Below are 20,320 nucleotides of genomic sequence, written 5' to 3'. Positions count from 1 at the left end.
ATGAGATTATCTTTTAAACAAAACATTTCTCTTCACAGGAAGTTAGCTGTCCCCCCACCTCAATCTCTTTAGGCCCACCCACCAATTAATTTCTGGCTATGCTACTGGTGTGTGCGAGTGTATGAAAATTCCAGCCATTTGCGTGGAGTGGATCAAAGCTCCTCACACCCAGGGTAGAACCTCCTCAGGGAACCAATTTGCTGGCCTGGGATCAGCCAAAAAGCCACCCACCTCTATTACCCGTCTGTGGGGCTGAGCCAGAGCCCCAGTCTGCCCACTGATCCCAGAACCCCTGCCAACACTGCCCTGGCAGCCACCTTTGAAATCCCAGCAAACCCCCACTTTACCTCTGCAGTGGTCAGCAATGTCAACTCCGCCCTTTGAATGTGTGTGTGTGTGCCTCAGCAGGGAGGTGTGATCTGGGGGCTGTGTACTGTGTTGCTATGTAGCTACCACAAATTAGAGGCATAATAATTTATAACGTACAATGAGGCGAGTGGAAAAGGAGGGAAATCGCAAAAAAAAATCATTATACATGGTAATTCTCTCAAGTATTAAGACTTTTTCGCTTTATAGATATGTTGGGGATTTGATTGTTTCTCACTTGTGTTGTAGCCTGCAGCTCTTTCTTTGCCCTTTTGCAACTTACTCTGAAAACTCCCAGAGGCTTCAGTTGGAGAAGTTTTAAACTCTCTTTTACTCTCTCTTTTATTCTCTCTCTCGCACACTCACTCCTCTCCGCTCAAACCAACAGTCAGACGGGAGCACACACACAGCCACACATGCACAGGATGCAAACAGAGTGCAGCCCAGGACCAAGATAGACAACCGAGAGAGAGAGAGAGAAATCCTCTTCTCTACCACTGAGTTTAGTGTGAGGAGGTTCAAGCAATTTATTCTGACTGAGTGGACTGCATTTCATACCATGGGAGGACAAACTGAAATAGAAGAAGAAAGCAACAAACACTATCTGTAAAGGACCACATTTCATACTGGATTATTGGGCTTTCCTCTCTCAATCTTTGGCATGGTGATGTCCTAGATTACCAGCACGTATTGAAGAGGCTGCTTGTTCTGGATCACAGTGGACTTTGAGGGTCTTTCTCTGAGTGTGAGTGAGTGTGTGTGTGTGTGAGCGGGATCATGTCAAAAGGACATTTCACTCGCCTGTTGAGGGGACTCTGGGTACTGTGGCTGTGGCAAGGTAAGTTCACACTTACGCTCTCTCTCTCTCTCTGTCTGTGTCCTCTGGTTGCCCTCGACACAGTTTTTGTCCACTTACTGTGCATCTGGACAGTAACAGCTTTAACAGCCAAGCTTCAAATGAAACTGAAGCCTGATTGTGTGCATATGATTCCATGATGATAGCTGATTTATATTATGTCAATTATGGTGAATCTTCACCAAAATGTAATATTTTCAGAAGTAGATTTTAAAGGCTACATGTATTAATTTATATGTTATTTAATTCACTGAACTGGGTCATGATTTCAGATGAAAGCCTACTTTGATGGTTTATTTATTTAACTTGAGGAATCAGATTACAATGCAGCACCATGAATTTGATACAATATTTTCCCATACAGTTTTCATGATCTTTAAAAAATACATTTAACATGGATTTAAAACATGTATGAGCACGTATATCTAAAGCACATTGCTTTGAAACTATCGCTGAGAATCAGATTCCTCAAAAACATAATCTAAGGTGAACTGCTTTTTCTGCGCTGTTTACCAAGGTGCTAAAGGATAGCTTAAACACTTACAAAAATATGCATCATGTATGTTTGACCTGTCTTTAACAACTTGTTGCTAGTCGACTCATCCAACGTTGGAACAAAGCAATACAACTGAATGATTGCATACATAAACAGTGATCAAATGAACTAGCGAATAGCTCGACAGCTAGGGCTGTCGTCTAACCTTTGAATTGCTGAAATTTTGAAATCACTGTATCAGAAGTTGTTGAAACTTTGAGCAGGTATCCACCGTTTAAGGGGCAGTAGTTAAAAGCATCCAATGGTTCACACCAGCTGATCTGCTTTCGAAATTGTATTAAACTTGTCTGACATGAAGTTAAATTCAGAGAACAATTGTGGACATTAAGTGGACATTAAGTTAAGATAAATATGCTGAGGACTTTAGCAATGATGCAACTTGTTGATGAAAGATTAAAATCCTTGCAAAAAGTCCCATATTTAAAGTTATATTATGACCTTGTAAAAAACTGCTTACTGAAATTAGATTAGTGAAGAATAAGTCTGTTATCAAAGGCTATCATTCTCTCTCCAGAGAGACAAACAGCATAGTAAGCCCAGGAGTCCTTCTTGAAAAGCCTTCTTGAAAAGCCTTGCATGGTTCCCCAGGAGCAGGGGAGCATGGTCCTGGAACTAATATTGCCATTATAGTAATAGATGGAATAACAGGACACTACCATTAACTGACCCTACCTCAGGATAGCGTTTAGAGTTGATTTTCCTCTCAGCAGCCTTGGGGGAGACAAGCATTTTGCCCGTCAGGGCCCGTTAAGGTGATGCCCGAGGAGACGGCGGGAGGCATCTGCCCCCTCATAATCACCGTAATAGATTGGTATTTGAAAAGCTGTTTTTCTTTTGCTCAGTCAAGTAGTAGACAGGAGCTTTTGAGTCCCTGGGCCCAGACACATGCCATGAGTCTAGTTTACACCACAACCCAAGGGACTTTTTCTCATTGTTTGTAGATCAAAGGTGTTATCCAAGGAACTTCCATTCACTTTCATTAATGGTTGGACATACAGTGAGCTCTAAATGTATTGGGACAGTGACCATAATTCCAAAAGGTTTATGAAGTGAGACAAAAATGATTGGTGTAAAAATCACACACTTAATATAGGATAAGAATCCACAGCACACAATTAAGTAAGCAATTATGTTATTTAGATCCATATACAGTGAGATCCAAAAGTATTGGGAGAGTGACACATTTTTTGTTGTTTTGGCTCTGTACTCCAGCACTTTGGATTTAAAAATAATATAATGACTATGAGGTTAAAGTGCAGACTGTATTTGGTCCCACACTCATAGCACGCAATGATTACATCAAGCTTGTGACAGGTGGTATGTTAGTCTCATGACAATGCCACGCAAACAATGCAAGACTACTTAATTCGAAGGGTTTCCAAAAAGACAATAACTTAAGCAATAACTTAAAGGAGCAATGCAACTGTTTTTATATAAATACCAAATAATTTCTGGGTAACAATAAAGTACCTTAGCGTAAAAGATTTCCTTTTAAATGGACAAGAATAGCTTTTTAGCAAAAAAACTATTTCTCAAGCAAGACTTTTGCTAGGACTGGCTGGGAGTGGTCTTAGTGGGGAGGGGGAAACTGAAAACTTGCTATTATTAGCAGACATGTTTGGAACTCTCTTTGTTATTGGTCTGTTAACAAATTACCACATGGTGATGTCACCATGGAAAGCCGAAACTTCGCCCATGACAACCTGCTGATTAGAAGGTCCTTTGTAGAGTGTATTTTCAATCAGCAAATGTCAGGAAATAACACTAATCAAATTTGTTCACACTTTTTCAGTGTTTGTTTTATTAGCTCTTGTACAATATGATATAAAACACAGGAAAAACAGAATGTTAACTGCACTGGGCCTGCACTAGACTAAGAATCTTCCATATTGATTCAGACTTTTGGGCAACTCTACCTTAACGTTGCAACAACACAGCAACAATGTCCAACAATGTCAATACTTGGCTTATTTACATTATTCCAAATGATCTCACCTTTCTCTTAGTTGTACCCCCCTCCCCTCCTCCTGAATCATATTGGCGAGATATGACTGAGCATAAATAAATTATGTTTATACGGCCTAAAGACCCTCCTGCTGTAGAACTTACATGCAAATGACAGTGTGAAAGCACCAATCAGAGCTCGAGTAGACTTGCAATAACAGCCACTGAATTCTCAGAGCTCAGAATCCCGATTTCATCCCTGCCTTTCATCCCTTCCATCCCTAACATTCCTATCACCCTACTCATCTCACTAACCCATCTGACCTCATTCATTCAAATGTATATCACCTGTGTATATATTTATATAACAGTAGCCACCGTCTGGTTCCATAACGTCACTGGAATTTTTTATGGTAAGCTCCTGCCTTTACCACAGTGTCTGTGGGTGAATATTGGTAGTGTTTGGAGAAAGGAATGTACAGAGTACTGTTGGGTTAATAGGAGCCAGAGTGAACCACAAGGGAACTGGCAGGCCTTATTGGAAGAACCCCCCCCCCCCCATCCCCATCCCTTGACTAAATAAACAGGGCCGTCGGATTAAGTCAGGTTTAACTTTGATGAAAAGACAACAATGGGTGGCTATACGACTTGAGGGGACACTCGAGATGGGGAAAAAACAAAACCGACCTGGTGCCCCCTGTGAAACGCCCTTAAACCCATGCAGAAAGACATCTCGGTTTGACTGACTTTGTTGTTTCCAGTGAGGATGTCTTTGAGAGGGAGAGAGTGTGAATGGCTGAGGCTGTAACAGCTTGAGGAGATGAATGGCTGTTGGTACATTGAAATTTAATGCGTCCCAAATGGCACCATATTTCCTTTATAGTGCACTACTTTTGACCAAGGCCCTTAGGGCTCAGGTTAAACGTAGTGCAATATATAGTATATAGGGTTCTATTTGGGACATAACAATAACTTACCTGATTTAATTAAGGCAAGTAAAAATATATATATAATTTAATATGATAAACATGTTAGACCAAAGTCACATTTGATTTAAGCTGCTAAGCTTCTATTACAGCATGTTGGATGACTGTCATTCATATTCCATTCACGCAGTTCAATGTAACATCGTAGTTGAGGCTACTACATGAAACATACATTTTCCCTATGCCCATCATGAGGTTGCTACAACCTAGCCTATGAATGAACGTTTACAACATAGGCGCACACAGGTCGAGAGAAACATTTGAGATGACAGACAATGACACGTGGACAGACAGTAACACATTCAATACCGCCTTGCACACTCTTGCCTGCAGTAGCGTATATAGGATGTAATCATTATTCCAACTGTTGTAAACAAGAGTTCCTATTGGACAAATGCAGGTATGTTTATACCCGTTTCGTTTGCTTCCGTTTAAGAAACGTTTTCAAACAGAATCGGCAGAATGAATACATCCCTGATCACAGCAGCGAAGTTGTATTCATTCTAGCTTCTATGCACTCTTCTCCTCTCACCTTTCCCCTTCGTTTGTGGACTTCAATGAACAACACATCAGCTGTACGTGACCAGGCGAAAAAAACTTTCCAAGCCAAACCATGTCATAACACGGCCTACATCGTTGTTCCCATATTAGCTCAAGTAACGTCCTAGTCAACGTAGCTAATAGAACCAATGCGTTAGTAAACCCGCTACAATCATGCAGTAACGTTACAGTGTACAGGCAGTAAGCAATTACACCAGAGGACCCCCGGTGTCAATAAATTAATAAAACCAAAAGCTTACCTTGACTTGGAAGAGTTCCAGTGCGGTGTTGGATAGTCATAGCCAGCTAGATAACATAGCATAGCATCCCTCTGTTTGAGCCGGGTGTTTGAGTAACTAAACTAGCCAGCTGCATTTGCTAGCTAAGTAAGTGAAACTGAAAGTGATTTTATTTTACGAAATCTCTCTCTCGCTTGCTTCTCCTGCATTTAAGAATGTAATTTGTTGAAAACTGTTCTACTATTGTCTTTCTCTTTGAGGCAACTACTCACCACATTTTATGCACTGCAGTGCTAACTAGCTGTAGTTCATGTGTTCAGTACTAATTTCATTCTCTGGTCCTTTGATTGGGTGGACACCATTTCAGTTCATGCTGCAAGAGCTCTGATAGGTTGGAGGACGTCCTCCTGAAGTTGTCATAAATACTGTGTCTATGGAAGGGGGTGAGAACCATGAGCCTCCTAGGTGTTGTTTTGAAGTCAATGTACCAAGAGGAGGACAGAAGCTAGCTGTCCTCTGGCTACACCATTGTGCTACCCTACAGAGTGTTGTTGAGGCTACTGTAGACCTTCATTGCAAAACAGTGTGTTTTAATCAATTATTTGGTGACTTTAATATATTTGGTATAGTTTTATTTAAAAAGGATCACTTTTTCTATGTTTTACCATTTTTATTTTTATGAAATACACTGAGGAGGATGGTCCTCCCCTTCCTCCTCTGAGGAGCCTCCACTGATGGATAAAAGAGCACCTGGGAAATGCTGAGTAAGCTTCAGGCAAACATTACAGAACATTGAAGATAGAAATGTCATGAATAAAGCTGACATGATTCCTGATTCTACATGTCAGAGATGCATGTTTGTTTTACATGTTATATTTCCATCAGTGTTGTGTACTGCTAAATGCACAACATTCCCACTGAGTACACACTGGTTGAATCAATGTTGCTTCTATGTCATTTCAATGAAATTACGTTGAACCAATGTGGATTAGATGTAGAATTGATGTCTGTGCCCAGTATGCCGAGTATCAATATAGTGGAAATGTTAATGAGTTAGAAGCCTTGTCCCTATGAGGATACCTGGGGATATTTTTTATCCATCTGTACATGGGTGGTGAGATACTTCCCTCTTTTAAAGTGTTGCTGCTATTAAATCACTGATCCTTGCTGTGGAGGCCAACGCAGCAGTGTCTGAAAAAGCAGCTGTGCTTGATGGGGCCGAGGCCAACTCTACCTGGGAGACAGAGTGTATCTGCACTGTACCACTCAACTTAAGCTTCTCACACACTGACGGACGCCCACACACACTAACGCATACATGCAGGCACACATACACGCACACACAAATACAGGCAGATGCACATATGCATTACAGACGCATGCATGCACGCACATACACAAACACACGTGGATGACGTGGATGTCGATTAAGGCGGCCCCCCGCACCTCTCTGATTCAGAGGGATTGGGTTAATGTGGAAGACACATTTTGGCTGAAAGCATTCAGTTGTGCAACTGACTAGGTATCCCCTTTCCCTTTTACCCTACTCCCCCCAGTAATCAGGGGACTGGGAGACTCATTACACCAGACAAAGAAGCTTCCGCTTTTCCTTCCGACCAACTCATCAGACCCCGGACAGACACACACTCAAAAAAAAAAGAAACAAAGACAGATGAGAAAGTAAAAAAGAGAGAATATTCTGAAATCCATCCAAAAGAAATGAGTCGTAAACATGGCTTTTTCATCAAGTTTGCCCTAATCAAGAGGCAGGTGTTAGCTCCACACAAAGCCATGTAGCAGTGTGTGAAGGAGCTATTCAGGGACAGTTAAAGTGGGTTTTCTCCTCTAGCATTGGAGCAGTAAGCCGAGCAGTGAGAGAAAAAGAGAGAGAGGCAAACACACAGAACAGTGGCCACAGGCACTCGAGTCTGACAGCAGGCTGGCTGAGAGACTGGCTGGCTGGCGTCGAGCACTCAACTCCCCCACAAGACGTGGGTGGCGGATTAAAAACCGCCTGGATCCCACCTCATGTGTGTTTGCACCTAGACAGATCCAAATAGAGAGGTACATAAAAAGTATTTACGCTTGGCCTCCAGTAGTTGGCGGATGAGACATGAGATGGAGAAGTCCGAGTTGCCAAACCCTAATCACAAACACAAACAAACAAATAGGAGCCCAAAGGTCCATCATAAATGGCATCCCTTTTATAAATCAACGTCTGCAGTGTGTGGGATTGATCCTGTGATGGAATTTCCAGGCAGGTAGATAGATGACTTAGGCTGGGGTTCAGACATGCCTGTCTTTCCGGATGGCAGCAGTAGGGCTGATAGACTAGGGTAATGTCCCAAATGGCACCCTATTCCCTTTATAATGTACTACTTTACTACTTATGGGCCCTGGTCAAAAGTACTGCACAGTCTCTTAGCGTCTATTAAAGTGTTGCTGCTATTATATCACTGATCCTTGCTGTGGAGGGTAACTTTGGAATGCAGTCTATGGGTTAGACCACACTTGATTCACTGCATTGTCTCCTGGAGTTTCTAACTGTGACCACACGCTGGTCAGATACTACAGGTGAGGCCATTGATGAGCAGAGGCTCAGTGGCAGTGCACTGGCACCCTCCATAGGTTACAGCCAGGACTGGTAGTCAGCCAGAAATTACATTAATTTAAGGTACAATCTGCAATTTGTGCAGCTGTTGGTCATTTTAACTAAATAGGCAATTTGGGATTGATACATGCATTATTTATGGCTATGTGTTTGATGGCTATAACAATGAATTATATTGTATATAGCCATCACTTCTGGAAGAAAATAAGTTATAAATACCTCATGAGATTACTATTCCAATAGTTTTACCAGATCATAACCTAAAGTATAAGGTTGTTTTACTCCATTTTTTTTGTTAACAAACAAGGCATAGCTTCAAAACATGTTCAATACTACACGTTTCATTTCATGGACATTCAGTCCTTGCATCCATAGCTCCAAATTGAAAGTGTTTGGTTTAAATGTCTCCCCATTCCTAAGCTTCATAGCAAACCAAGGAGTCGCTGAATAACAAATTAGAATATGCCCCTGACCACAGGTGAAGAATCAGTGGTATTCATTGAATTAAGAAACAACTACCTTAATAATCTAAATTAAGAAAAATAGATTGTTGTAAACCTGTGGAAAATAAAACTACTACATTACCTTGTAACAAGTCATGCAATAACACCCCTTTTAGACTAAGTACAATAATTTAAACCCCAGGTTGTACAATTTAGTTTTTATAAAGCATTTTTTTTTTTTTTACTTCTATTATTTTGGTAAATGCAACCATATGTCCCATTGGAATGAGATCCAAGGAAGGAGAGAAACAGAATGACTGCTCACCTGAAAAACACTTGAAAGATTTGGCAAAACAGAGGCCTGAATATTACACCCTAAAATATTCTTCATCCATATCTCATAAGTCCTGTCCATTCAATAGAGTGTGGTGATTCACATTTTCTCTACTAACTTGAAACAGACTTGTCAGATGACCAAAGAGGAACAAATTAATTAATCCTGATTAGTATTTCAGCAAAGACCTCTCTAGGGAACAAAATTAGCCAATTTGACGGTGGTGCTTGCCAATAATGGAGACAGAGAATAAACAAATACATCTTCAGGGAGGGAAAATTGCAACCATGTGTCATGTGTCAATGTGCAGCGGTTAAGACGGAGTCAGGCGCAGGACACAGAACTGCGTAAAATATGTACTTTACTCAAAAAGAAACAACAACATTTCCACGCAGGGAAAACACACCAGCTCACAGAAGTCTTGAACACTAAACAAAGAACAAACATGCACAAAACCATGTGGGAACTAGAGGGTTAAATAGGGAATAAATTATAACATAATGGGAACCAGGTGTGTACAATCAAGACAAAACAAATGGAAAAAGAACGTAGATCGTGGCAGCTAGACGACCACCGCTGCCCGAACAAGGAGAGGCACCAACTTTGGCGGAAGTTGTAACACCATGTTTATTCTGCTTTGGACAATTATTTTGTATATTAACGAATGTACTTTGATCACTATTTCCCCAAAAAGTGCCTCAAGACAAAAATCTCCCAAACCAAACATCATGCTGAGCAGAGAGAGTATCTAAGTGAGTCTCGCACAATGCCTATAAGGCAGCTTCAATGACACGCAGAAACCATTCCAACATCTAAGGAACAAACATCCCCTGGCTGACATTGACACAGAAAATAAAAGCTGTACAATTACTCTCCGAAAGATTTAAAAGGAAGTAGATTGGCTGATTTTGAGCAAACATTGGTTTCTCTCCAATCAAAGAAGTAGCTGAAAAGTGCCATCTAGTAGGATGCCTTGGTGGCGACTCGGGCAGCGAAGTGAGCTTTATCTGGGACAAACATGGGACATAGAGACGAACCTCCAGTAGCCGAACCAGAGAACATCCATAAAGCTGTCCACAGGGCCATGACAAAGCCCACCAACCCCCGGGGTGGGGGTAGAACAGACAAAGACAAATCAAATCAAATTTTATTGGTCACATACACATGGTTAGCAGATGTTAATGTGAGTGTAGCGAAATGCTTGTGCTCCTAGTTCCGACTATGCAGTAATATCTAACAGTAATCCAACAAATCCACAACTACCTTTTACACACAAATACACACAAATGTAAAGGGATGAATATAATATGTACATAGGGACAAAGAAAGGGAGAGCGAGAGAGGGACAAAGAAAGAGAGAGAGCAAAAGAAAGAGGGGGGACAACATAAGGACACAGAGAGAGAGAGAGACAGCAGAGCGACAAAAAAAGAGAGAGCGACGAAGAGGGACTAAGGGAAAGGAAAAGAAGACAGAACAAGAGGGGAACAGATATAGAAAAAGAGAAAGAACAGGGTGGGTGAGGGAAAACTAGTGGGTGTCAATGGGGACTCATCCCCTTGTTGTTTGACATTTGGCTGGGGAGACTGAAACCTGAGCCACAGCGTCCTATTACCAATGAGTTATCTTCGTGCTGGATATCATTCCCTGTCCTCACGCTCGCATCATTTGGGTTCAATCAAAGAAATCAACTCGGGCACGATTGTCTTGGTCTCTGTTAAAATTGTGGGCCTTGCTCCATCCAAGGCAGGCCAATCGATGCACATAAACGAGTACATAGGTACATCACCATGTGTGGCTATAGCAGTCAAAATAAAGAAAGAGATTGCAGATGTACATGCGTCAGATACCTTATGTTGATAAAATTTAGTAAAATATATTGCTTTTGATAGGAGTAAATGTACCATGCTGTCATGTTAGTGTGTGCTACTCTTGATTGAGCTATGATAATTCCAACACAGTGAAAGTACATAAAAAGTGTCAAATCATGTCTAAAACTTCAATTTCGGGAAAATGTGAGTTGGAGTTGGAGCTCAGCTGCTGACTGATAGATGTGTCAAACCTAGAAAAGGTCCTCTTGGTGGATGTGGCCAATGTCTGATTCAAATCTATATATGGCCTGTAATGGAGCCCATCACATCTCATTACATGGACAGTTACAGAAATGTGAACCCTCAAACTGCTTCCAGTCAACCAAATCTTGTTTGGACCTGAAAAACCCAGGGAGTGAATATCTTCCTTTGGCTATTAGTTATTCTGTGTGTAACCCCTGATTTATGATGGACGAGGTTGATAATCATCTTCTAAGCATATTATTTTGTGTTTCTGATTCGTATAAATAGTATGGGGTAAAAATAAACTGTGTTTATCCGATTGACAGAGTGATAACCGGGAGTGTTCTTATTTTTCTTGGTTCTAGCTGATCTTGTGTCGAGTAGTAAGCTCTGGGAGGTACCCATAGCCCTCTTTGGATCTTTTTCCAACCACACGACTAGCCTGGAATGGGAGCCACAGTGTCAGTATCCCCACCTGCAGGATGGCATCAGAATCACAGCCGACATTCCCCCAAGACTGGAGGGCAGCTGGGTGTCAACAAGGCAAGTGTTGTCCAAATAAAGTTTAGAACGGTTCAGGCTATTTCCGGAATATGTACCATTTATGTCTATCACGTCCATTGCAATATAATGATGAATATGGGAAACTCTTCCACAACTGTCACCTTTTTTTGTCTTTGTGGAGGTGTGCTCGGTCAATGAGCCTAAAGGTGATTCAGAAGGTTGTTGTTTGACACCTAGATAATTAATTATTTCATCATTATTTCATCACATTTCATTCAAATCAAACAATCATCCATCCAGTTAGTTGCTAAAATGGAACTGACCTCTTTCAACCTCTTTCTCCCAAGTAGATGTGAAGTTCGGCCTGGCCCTGAGTTCCTGACCCGTTCCTACACCTTCTACCCAAGCCACCTGTTCAAAGCCCTGCAACACTACTACACTGACAGTGGGTGCGAGGAGCCCGCATACTCTCTGGTGGTCCGGGGCAAGCTCCGTCTGCGCCAGGCTTCCTGGATCACCCGGGGTGCCACCAAGACGGAGCACCACCTCCACAAAGTGGGCATTGTCATCCACAGCCCAGGCGCAATGCACCAGCTGGCAGCCCGTCTACCCTCCGTGTGTGTGGGCCTCACCTTGGGTGGCATGGTGCCCGGGCGCCTATACGAGCTGTACAATGCCCGGGCAGGGAGGGACTGTCTGGGTGCCTCGGGGTACTCGATGATGGAGTTGGGCTTGGTGAGAGTGGAGACCCAGCATCAGCCCCATGGAGGTCTGGTTCAGGAGCTCTTCCTTGGGGACGTGCACACAGACTGGACCCAGAGGACATACTATCGACCAATGGGCTACCAACAGCCACTGCAGAATGCTATGGTGAGATTACGGACTCCCCATTAATAAGATACATATAGATCAAGGCAGGGATTTTATTCAAATGTATTTCAAGACATTGTAAGTGAATTTGGTAATTCTCTCTCTATCCATTCTTCATCTGATGCTGAATACCTTCCAGTGATAAACTAACTAACTGAAACATAAAACAGTGTCCCAATCTCCAAACAAGCATACTCTTTATGGTCAATACAAGGCTTCATATTATACTAGGCTTCATAATAGCCTGGCATTTTGGATGACAGTTCTACTGTATAACCCTAACCTTTCTATATCTATTTCTACCAGCACCACATCCACCCCTGCCCAGCGTGTGCCTTGCTGTTCCGGGCCTCAGAACAGCGCCCCCCCGTGTTACCCCATATCCCTGCAGCAACGCCTCTGTCCTTGGACGGCCGATGGGTGAGCCAACGTTGTGAAGCCCGGCCCGCCGTCCTCTTCCTCACCCGAGATTTCACCTTCCGCCCAGATGAGCATTCCTGGGAAGGCCTCTACCGCCACTACTCGGAACCCACTTGCAGCCAGCCCACCTTCACCCTGCGGGCTTCAGGCCACTACGCCCAGGGAGGCCCCTCAGCCAAAGTGGCGGGAGGGACTGAGTTCGTCTTCAAGGTAACCCGGGCCAGAGTCACCGTTCTGGAAGGCGCCACGGCCAGGGTGCTCAACGAGACTAGGCGGGGCAGCTGCGGGAAGGCGGGGGGGTGGGAGGTGGGAGTGGAGCAGGACGTGACCCCCACGGATGGGTGTACCGTCCTGGGGATCAAGCTGCCACACAAGGAGTATGAGCTGTTCAAGACGGAGCTGGACCATCGACGGCGCACTCTGCTGTTCATCGGGGAGAGGCCGACGGATGGCTCCAGCCCTGACCGGCCCCAGAAGAGGCCCACGTCTTACCAGGCCGCCCTGGTGCATTGTTGCGAGGAAGACACCCCCACGTCGCAACGCCACACCAACCAGCTCAAGCTAGCAGCTAGTGGAACCAATAACCTACCACGGCTCCCTTTCTTTGTCCTAGTACTGGTCTCTTTACTGTGGGGTTGGTACTGTGTGTTCTAGAGACAAACTGAACATTGGAGAAGAACACACAATGGCCAAAGCCATCTTCAAGAAAACTGTACATAGACAGTCAGTGTATCCATGTTGCATATCTATCATATTATATGTGTCTCATTTTGTTTTCTTTTAAACCGGAGATGCCTTTTGGCAAATGTTTAAGCCACATAAGCGTTCCTTTTCTAAAGAGTGGCAGATTCAGACTTAGGAAAGGCGTGCGTTTCCTATGTACTTCTCAGTATTTGGTATTCATACTTACCTTATTCTGTCACGTAACGCTCTCTGCAGGTGTGGCTACCTTCCGCGCTCCCAATAAATGTAATTAATCCAATGAAAACCCTCCCCACTTGCTGGCCAACAGATTTTCTCATGGAATTTTCATTCAATAGGTTTTTCACATAGAGAATTATAGAGGCTTCTAGCTGCCAAAAGGCCATATAAACATGGGCAGCACCATTGAGGGCTTCCACCATTTTAATGTAGTCAACTTGGTGGGACTTCCAACTTCATTGGCTGATCCCTCCTGGTGACCCTGTTAGAGTTATGTCCAACCAGGTCATCAGGAGGGATCAGCCAATCATAAAGAAGAAAATAGACTACTTCAAAACGGAGATAACCTCAATGGAGCCGCCCATGCTCAAATCAAATCAAATTTTATTTGTCACATACACATGCTTAGCAGATGTTAATGCGAGTGTAGCGAAATGCTTGTAAAACATGCTATCACAGACGCTATGATGGCACAGATAAAAATATGAGTTCTCTATCTATCTCTATGGGTTTTCAGTACATTTATGTTAAGTATTTCCCAGGGTTGGAGAGTAATGGATTACATGGGGATTAAAAAAAAAACGATAACTGTAATCCATTACGTTACCATCAAAAAAATATTGTAATCAGATTACAGATACTTTTGAAAAACTAGATGATTACTTCGAGGATTACTTTTAAATTCAGAAAGGATGTTTTCGGAAAAATCTGTTCGCTCAATGACATTCAAATCAGCATTGAAAAAAGGCGCTTTTTTTCTTCAGTAGTGCTCAGAGCATGCCATTCCATGAGCGCAGCATTTATTTTTCAACTCGAATCAATGAGCCCAATCAGTCCTCCATGACAACAAAATCATAAACAACAGAGTTGGGCTGGCTAATAAATCCTTAGTTTTGGGGTCATGCTCAGGTAAAACAATTTGGCTAATCTAGATTTCCATATTTCCAAGTCCTATTCTTGAAGATTAATTAAGTATAAGACTTATTGGAATAACTTTTTAATGTAAAGATTTAATCGTATTATTTATCATATGTAGTAGAAAGCGATGGGCTATAAGAAACCTACATAACTAACCCATAAAGTAAAATTTAACATTCATATATGGCCAGCTATGTAAACTTTAACATTGATTTATCCTGCAAAAGATGTCGTTCAATTGATATCATACATTTTTGTCTTCTTCTAATGCCTCTTAAGGGGAAAGTGATCTAAAAGTAACACTGTTTGAGTTTGGGTAATCCAAAAGTTATGTTACTGATTACAAATTTGGATAGATAACTAGTAACAGTAATGGATTACAATTAGAAAGTAACCTACCCAACCCTGGCCATCCCTTTAAATAGGGTGTACCTTTTAGTTAGAATTTTGTCAACAGACTCACTAGAACATATTGCGAGAACGGGCTACGAATATTAGTGATCAACGAGAAAGCCATCTAAATACATGCATATTCATATCCGTTTTAGCGCCAATTGGTAGATTGAAAATATTCTGATTTTGTAGATTATTTAGGTTTAGGAAATAATCTATGAAAAATTTAAAAAAAAACAGGTTTGGAGAGCCTTTATGCACAAAATACAGTACCAGTCAAAAGTTTGGACACACCTACTCATTCAAGGGTTCTTCTTTATTTTTACTATTTCCTACATTGTAGAATAATAGTGAAGACATCAAAACTATGAAATAACACACATATGGAATCATTTAGTAACCAAAAAATGTTTAAACATTTATTTTATATTTTTCAAAGTAGCCACCCTTTGAAGCTGGTTGAGAGAATGCCAAGAGTGTGCAAAGCTGTAATCAAGGCAAAGGGTGGCTACTTTGAAGAATATAAAATATATTTTGATTTGTTTAACACGTTACTACATGACTCCTTCCATATGTGTTATTTCCTAGTTTGATGTCTTCACTATTACTCTACAATGTAGAAAATAGTCATAATAAAGATAAACCCTTGAGTAGGTGTGTCCAAACTTTTGACTGGTACTGTATATTGATTCGTAAAAAATGTAGAATGGTTTGGTTCATCCCGAAAGTTGCCACATTCATATCTTCAACCCATGTTAATGTTGGAAGATTAGTGTACATATAATTATATTAGGGAGAATACTGTACAATAGTAGGCTATACCATCGTATATTGCCTGTATTAACCATGAAATTGTGTGATTACAAGCCATGCATCGTTACAGCTTGGTCTGTGCTCAGTCCCATAACTATTTAATTAGCCTACCTTTTCAATATTCTCAACTGTTACTAATGATCCGTAATGGAGTTTACAGAGGAAGCAAATGAAGGTAAACAAAACAATGTAATTAATTGGAATGATAATGTAGGATATACCAACTGAAGGGAACTAACAGTGAATTGGCAGTTGAATTTGTGTTGTTATTAGGCTTACTGACAGTCGATACGGATACTAACAGTAAATTGGCAGTTGAATGTGTGGTTATTAGGCTTACTGACGGTCGATACTGATAGTGGCTAATATTTAACATGAGGAAAATAGGAAACTGAGAAAGTCGGGGTAGCCTAAAATAAAGACATTTGAGAGTGTTTATCCCCAACCTGGACTCAAGGTTAGACGTAACATAGTAAATGTAAATCCGGAATACTCTAATTAGTATGATACATTTCAGAAAGTATTCATTCCCCTCGACTTATTCCACATTTTGTTGTGTTACAGCCTGAATTCAAAATGGATTAAATAGATTTGATTTCTCACCCATCTAAACACAATACCCCATAATGACAAAGTGAAAACATGTTTTTAGAAATGTTAGCAAATATAGCGAAAATTAAACACAGAAATATCTCATTTAAATAAGTATTCACAGCCCTGAGACGATACATGTTAGAATCCACTTTGGTAGCGATTACAGCTGTGAGTCTTTCTGAGTATGTCACTAAGAGCTTTGCACACCTGGATTGTACAATGTTTGCTCAACGTTGATCATTGCTAGACAACCATTTTTTAAATGGTTGCCATAGATTTTCAAGCAGATTTAAGTAAAAACTGTAACTCGGCCACTCAGGAACATTCACGGTCTTCTTAGGAAGCAACTCAAGTGTAGATTTGGCCTTGTGTTTTAGGTTATTGTCCTGCTGAAAGGGGAATTAATCTCCCAGTGTCTCGTGGAAAGGAGACTGAGACAGGTTTTCCTCTATGTAAAAAAAAAAGTGTCCATTACTAAATACAAATCCTAACACAAAAACATGGTAGGAAAAAATAGGTTTACAAAATATGAAAAGTGGATGCTAGTTAGACATGATGGAGCTAAATTACTTTTAACCATATGGACATAGATGCAAAGTTCGATAATAGTCCAATTCAGCTTCAAAACAGATTCTGCCAAGAGAGATTCTGGTCCAAAAAGCTCCATTCCGTTTCTTTTTTTTATCCTGAAAAACTCCCCAAGCATACTGTATCCATAACATAATGCAGCCACCATTATGCTTGAAAATATTGGGAGTGGTACTCCTTAATGTGTTGTATTGGATTTGCCCCAAACATAACACTTTGTTTTCAGGACAAAAAAAGTGAATTGCTTTGCCTCATTTTTTGCAGTATTACCTTGGTGCCTTGTTTGCAAACAGGGGTGGCAGGTAGCCTAGGGGTTAGAGCGTTCGGCTGGATAGAATCCCTGAGCTGATGAGGTAAAAATGTGTTGTTCTGCCCCTGAACAAGGCAGTTAACCCACTGTTCCTCGGTAGGCTGTCATTGTAAATAAGAATTTGTTCTTAACTGACTTGCCTAGTAAATAAACAGGATGCATTTTTTTGAATATTTTTATTCTGTACAGGCTTCCTTCTTTTCACTCAATTAGGTTAGTATTGTTGAGTAACTACAATGTTGTTGATCCATCCTCAGTTTTCTCCTATCACAGCCATTAAACTATTGACATTTCAGCTTTTAATTTTGTATTAATTTGTAGACATTTTGAAAAACATAATTCCACTTTGACATTATGACATTATGGGGTATGTGTCTATGCCAGTGACAAAACATCTCAATTTAATACATTTTAAAAAATCAGGCTGTAACTCAACAAAATGGGGAAAAAGTCAAGGGGTGTGAATACTTTCTGAAGGCACTGTATTAATTGGTGGATGCCCATCATCCATTTCGTATGATCTGTTACGAATTTGGAATATATATGATGTGATACCAATTAAATTAGTTGTGGCTAAATGTAGCTTGATGGCTAGGTGGCTAATGATAAAGTTAGCTAGATGGCTAACGTTAGCTAAGCTAGGGGTTAAGGTTAGGGTTAGCTAACATGCTAAGTAGGTGTAAAGTTGCTAATTAGCTAAAATTGTCCATGATGAGATTTGAACATGCAACCTTTGGGTTGCTAGATGTTTGCATTATACACCCACCTCACTAAAATGCTTGCCTCAAGTAACCTTTTGTCTTGTGTAACCTACCAAACGTAATACATCATTCTAATTTGAGTGTCCAGGATTTACGTTTACTATGTTACGTCTAGTCTATGAGACCAGGATGCCATCCTTGCAAGTTAAAAGGTCATACAATTTAAATTCTGTAAAAAGGCACGGCATTTCATAAACTTTAATGTGGGAAAGTTTATATGCTTCAGTTTTCTGGCATATGACTGGTTTCACATTTCTCTCCAGCGATTTTAAGGTTAAATAGATATAAAAGTTACATTTAAATGTGCCTTATTCAACTGATTACTCATTTATCAAGCTCTAATTAAGTTATAAATTACAGTGCATGGAGAATGTTGTTATCTCAATCAGAAAAAATCTAGTAGATGCTTTTTCCACTTGGAACCAGTAGGTTCGCTAGACCTTATTCATGGTTTCCTCACAGGTAAATGTGGTTGAATTATTAGTTAAGTCAAGGTCAGAATACAGCGTATCTCTAGATACCTCTGCAACACCTTCATTTATTTGATCCCCACCCCAAACAAATAGCTGGTGAATAGCAGGCTATTCTCATGCTTAACTTTAAGGTCAGAATACGGGTAGAGAAAAGTGCATAAAAAGGGAAGTACTGTATGTTCCATTTACGCACACTTAACTCGGGTCGGAATTCCACCAATAATGCAGTATATTTTCTAACAAACAAAGCACAAAAAAACAAGACCAATATTGACCAATACCTTCAAAGCACAAGCAACAGACATTCCAATCGACTTCAGGTTGTGCAAATCAGGAACTGGATATCATGGAGGAAACGCAAACTTGCGTCTTGTCAACAAGAAGAAAATATTCTCATTGGTCCTGATCTAATGTGTCCATTTTTGATAGGAAGAAAACCAGACATGACCAGTGCACTAATTAGACCCTAGTTCAGAATGCTTTTATACATTTTCCTCACAATGTTGGAGTGCCCACAAGCGTACTGCTGCCCAATATCCTCCAATATAACACTGGTGAACTCATTGTAGAGAGAAGACATACAAACCATATTTATTGTCATTGATTTACTAATTTTGATATTAAAAAGGAAGATATTGCTGTAATTATTGCATACGCGTGTCTGTTTTTATCTTTTATGTACAGTCTGTCCTTGGAGCTTCTTTCTCTTTTTAAATATTTGCACTAGATGTTTGTATTGATTAACCATTGAACTGCATGATAAATAATTTATATCATGATACATTAATGCCAAACTTTCAAAAGAAAAAAATTAAATTAATAATGAAATTAATAATTCGTCATAAATAATGATTTTGAAATGAGTCATAATCATTATTAATCATGTTTAATTTTCATGTCATATTCAATTATTAATCCTTAAGATAAAATAGTCACCTCAGTACTACAGTAAAGGTGGGATTCTTACATTAAAGAAGCTTTCCAAACAGTGGTCCAAGTTTGACTGCCCAGTTACTGGATAGGAGTGCTGCTATTTGAGAACTAACTGTCATATGGCTCATACATTAGGCATTGCTATGCATCTCCAACTTTTGGAGCATAACTCAGAGTAAAACACAGAGCAATATCTATTTTGATGCATTTGATTAGAATGCTCACAGTTAAGCCGGCCATTAACACAATGTACCCTCCTCAGCAGAAGTGGGAAATTGTGTAACTGCAGAGAGAATGAAGGACCATGTTGAGGATGAATTAAGGCACATCCTGTTTCCACAGGAAGCTGAACCTCAATACAGGGCATCCCCATAAGGTCACGATTGGTTGTTTACAAGGACGTTTAGCTAGCTCAATCGCAGTCAACAGGTTATGTGAGGGCTGTTGGTAATGCTTGTCTATGAAAGAAAAGCCTTGTTCTCTATGGGACCAAGTTTCCACTGTGAAGAGTCAAATTCACATGTTCAGATATAGGCTTGCGTTCATCGGGAGGGTCTGTTGAACAATCCCATGGGTGAATTTTGTTTCTAGCCTCAACCTTTCTGCGGTTGTCACTCAAAAGCACATAACAGGCTTCAAGTGAGGTCTACCTTTCAGCCATGTAGTGGGGGGAGGGGTACATTCATTAATTGTTAATTGGACTAAGGTTAGAGTTATGGCTAGGGTTGAGGCCCTAATCCTAACTTCATGTCCATATTCCAGCTCAATACTAAACCTAGCCTTAACCCTAACCCTAGCTTCATATCAACTCCAAGCTCAATCCTAACTCTAACCATGACCCTAAACGTAACCTTTGCTTCGCTTCATCTCCATATCTTGGTTCAACCCTTCTGCC

The 20,320-nt window shown here is 40.8% G+C and overlaps 1 protein-coding gene across 1 annotated transcript; it reads left to right on the top strand.

Moving 5' to 3' along the window:
* Nucleotides 1-483: 483 nt before the first annotated feature.
* Nucleotides 484-14,374, top strand: LOC110493885 (protein APCDD1-like). Its single transcript, XM_021568446.2, has 4 exons — nucleotides 484-1,204; nucleotides 11,293-11,470; nucleotides 11,782-12,301; nucleotides 12,608-14,374. Exons 1-4 carry the CDS (start codon nucleotides 1,144-1,146, stop codon nucleotides 13,373-13,375), a joined length of 1,527 nt encoding a protein of 508 aa, XP_021424121.1. The 5' UTR covers nucleotides 484-1,143; the 3' UTR covers nucleotides 13,376-14,374.
* Nucleotides 14,375-20,320: the final 5,946 nt, after the last annotated feature.

This window comes from Oncorhynchus mykiss, chromosome 17 (genome assembly GCF_013265735.2).
Source record: "Oncorhynchus mykiss isolate Arlee chromosome 17, USDA_OmykA_1.1, whole genome shotgun sequence".
In the NCBI taxonomy this organism is placed as follows: domain Eukaryota; kingdom Metazoa; phylum Chordata; class Actinopteri; order Salmoniformes; family Salmonidae; genus Oncorhynchus; species Oncorhynchus mykiss.
Note: the sequence above shows the minus strand (reverse complement) of the source record. Positions and strands in the feature narration are given on the sequence as shown.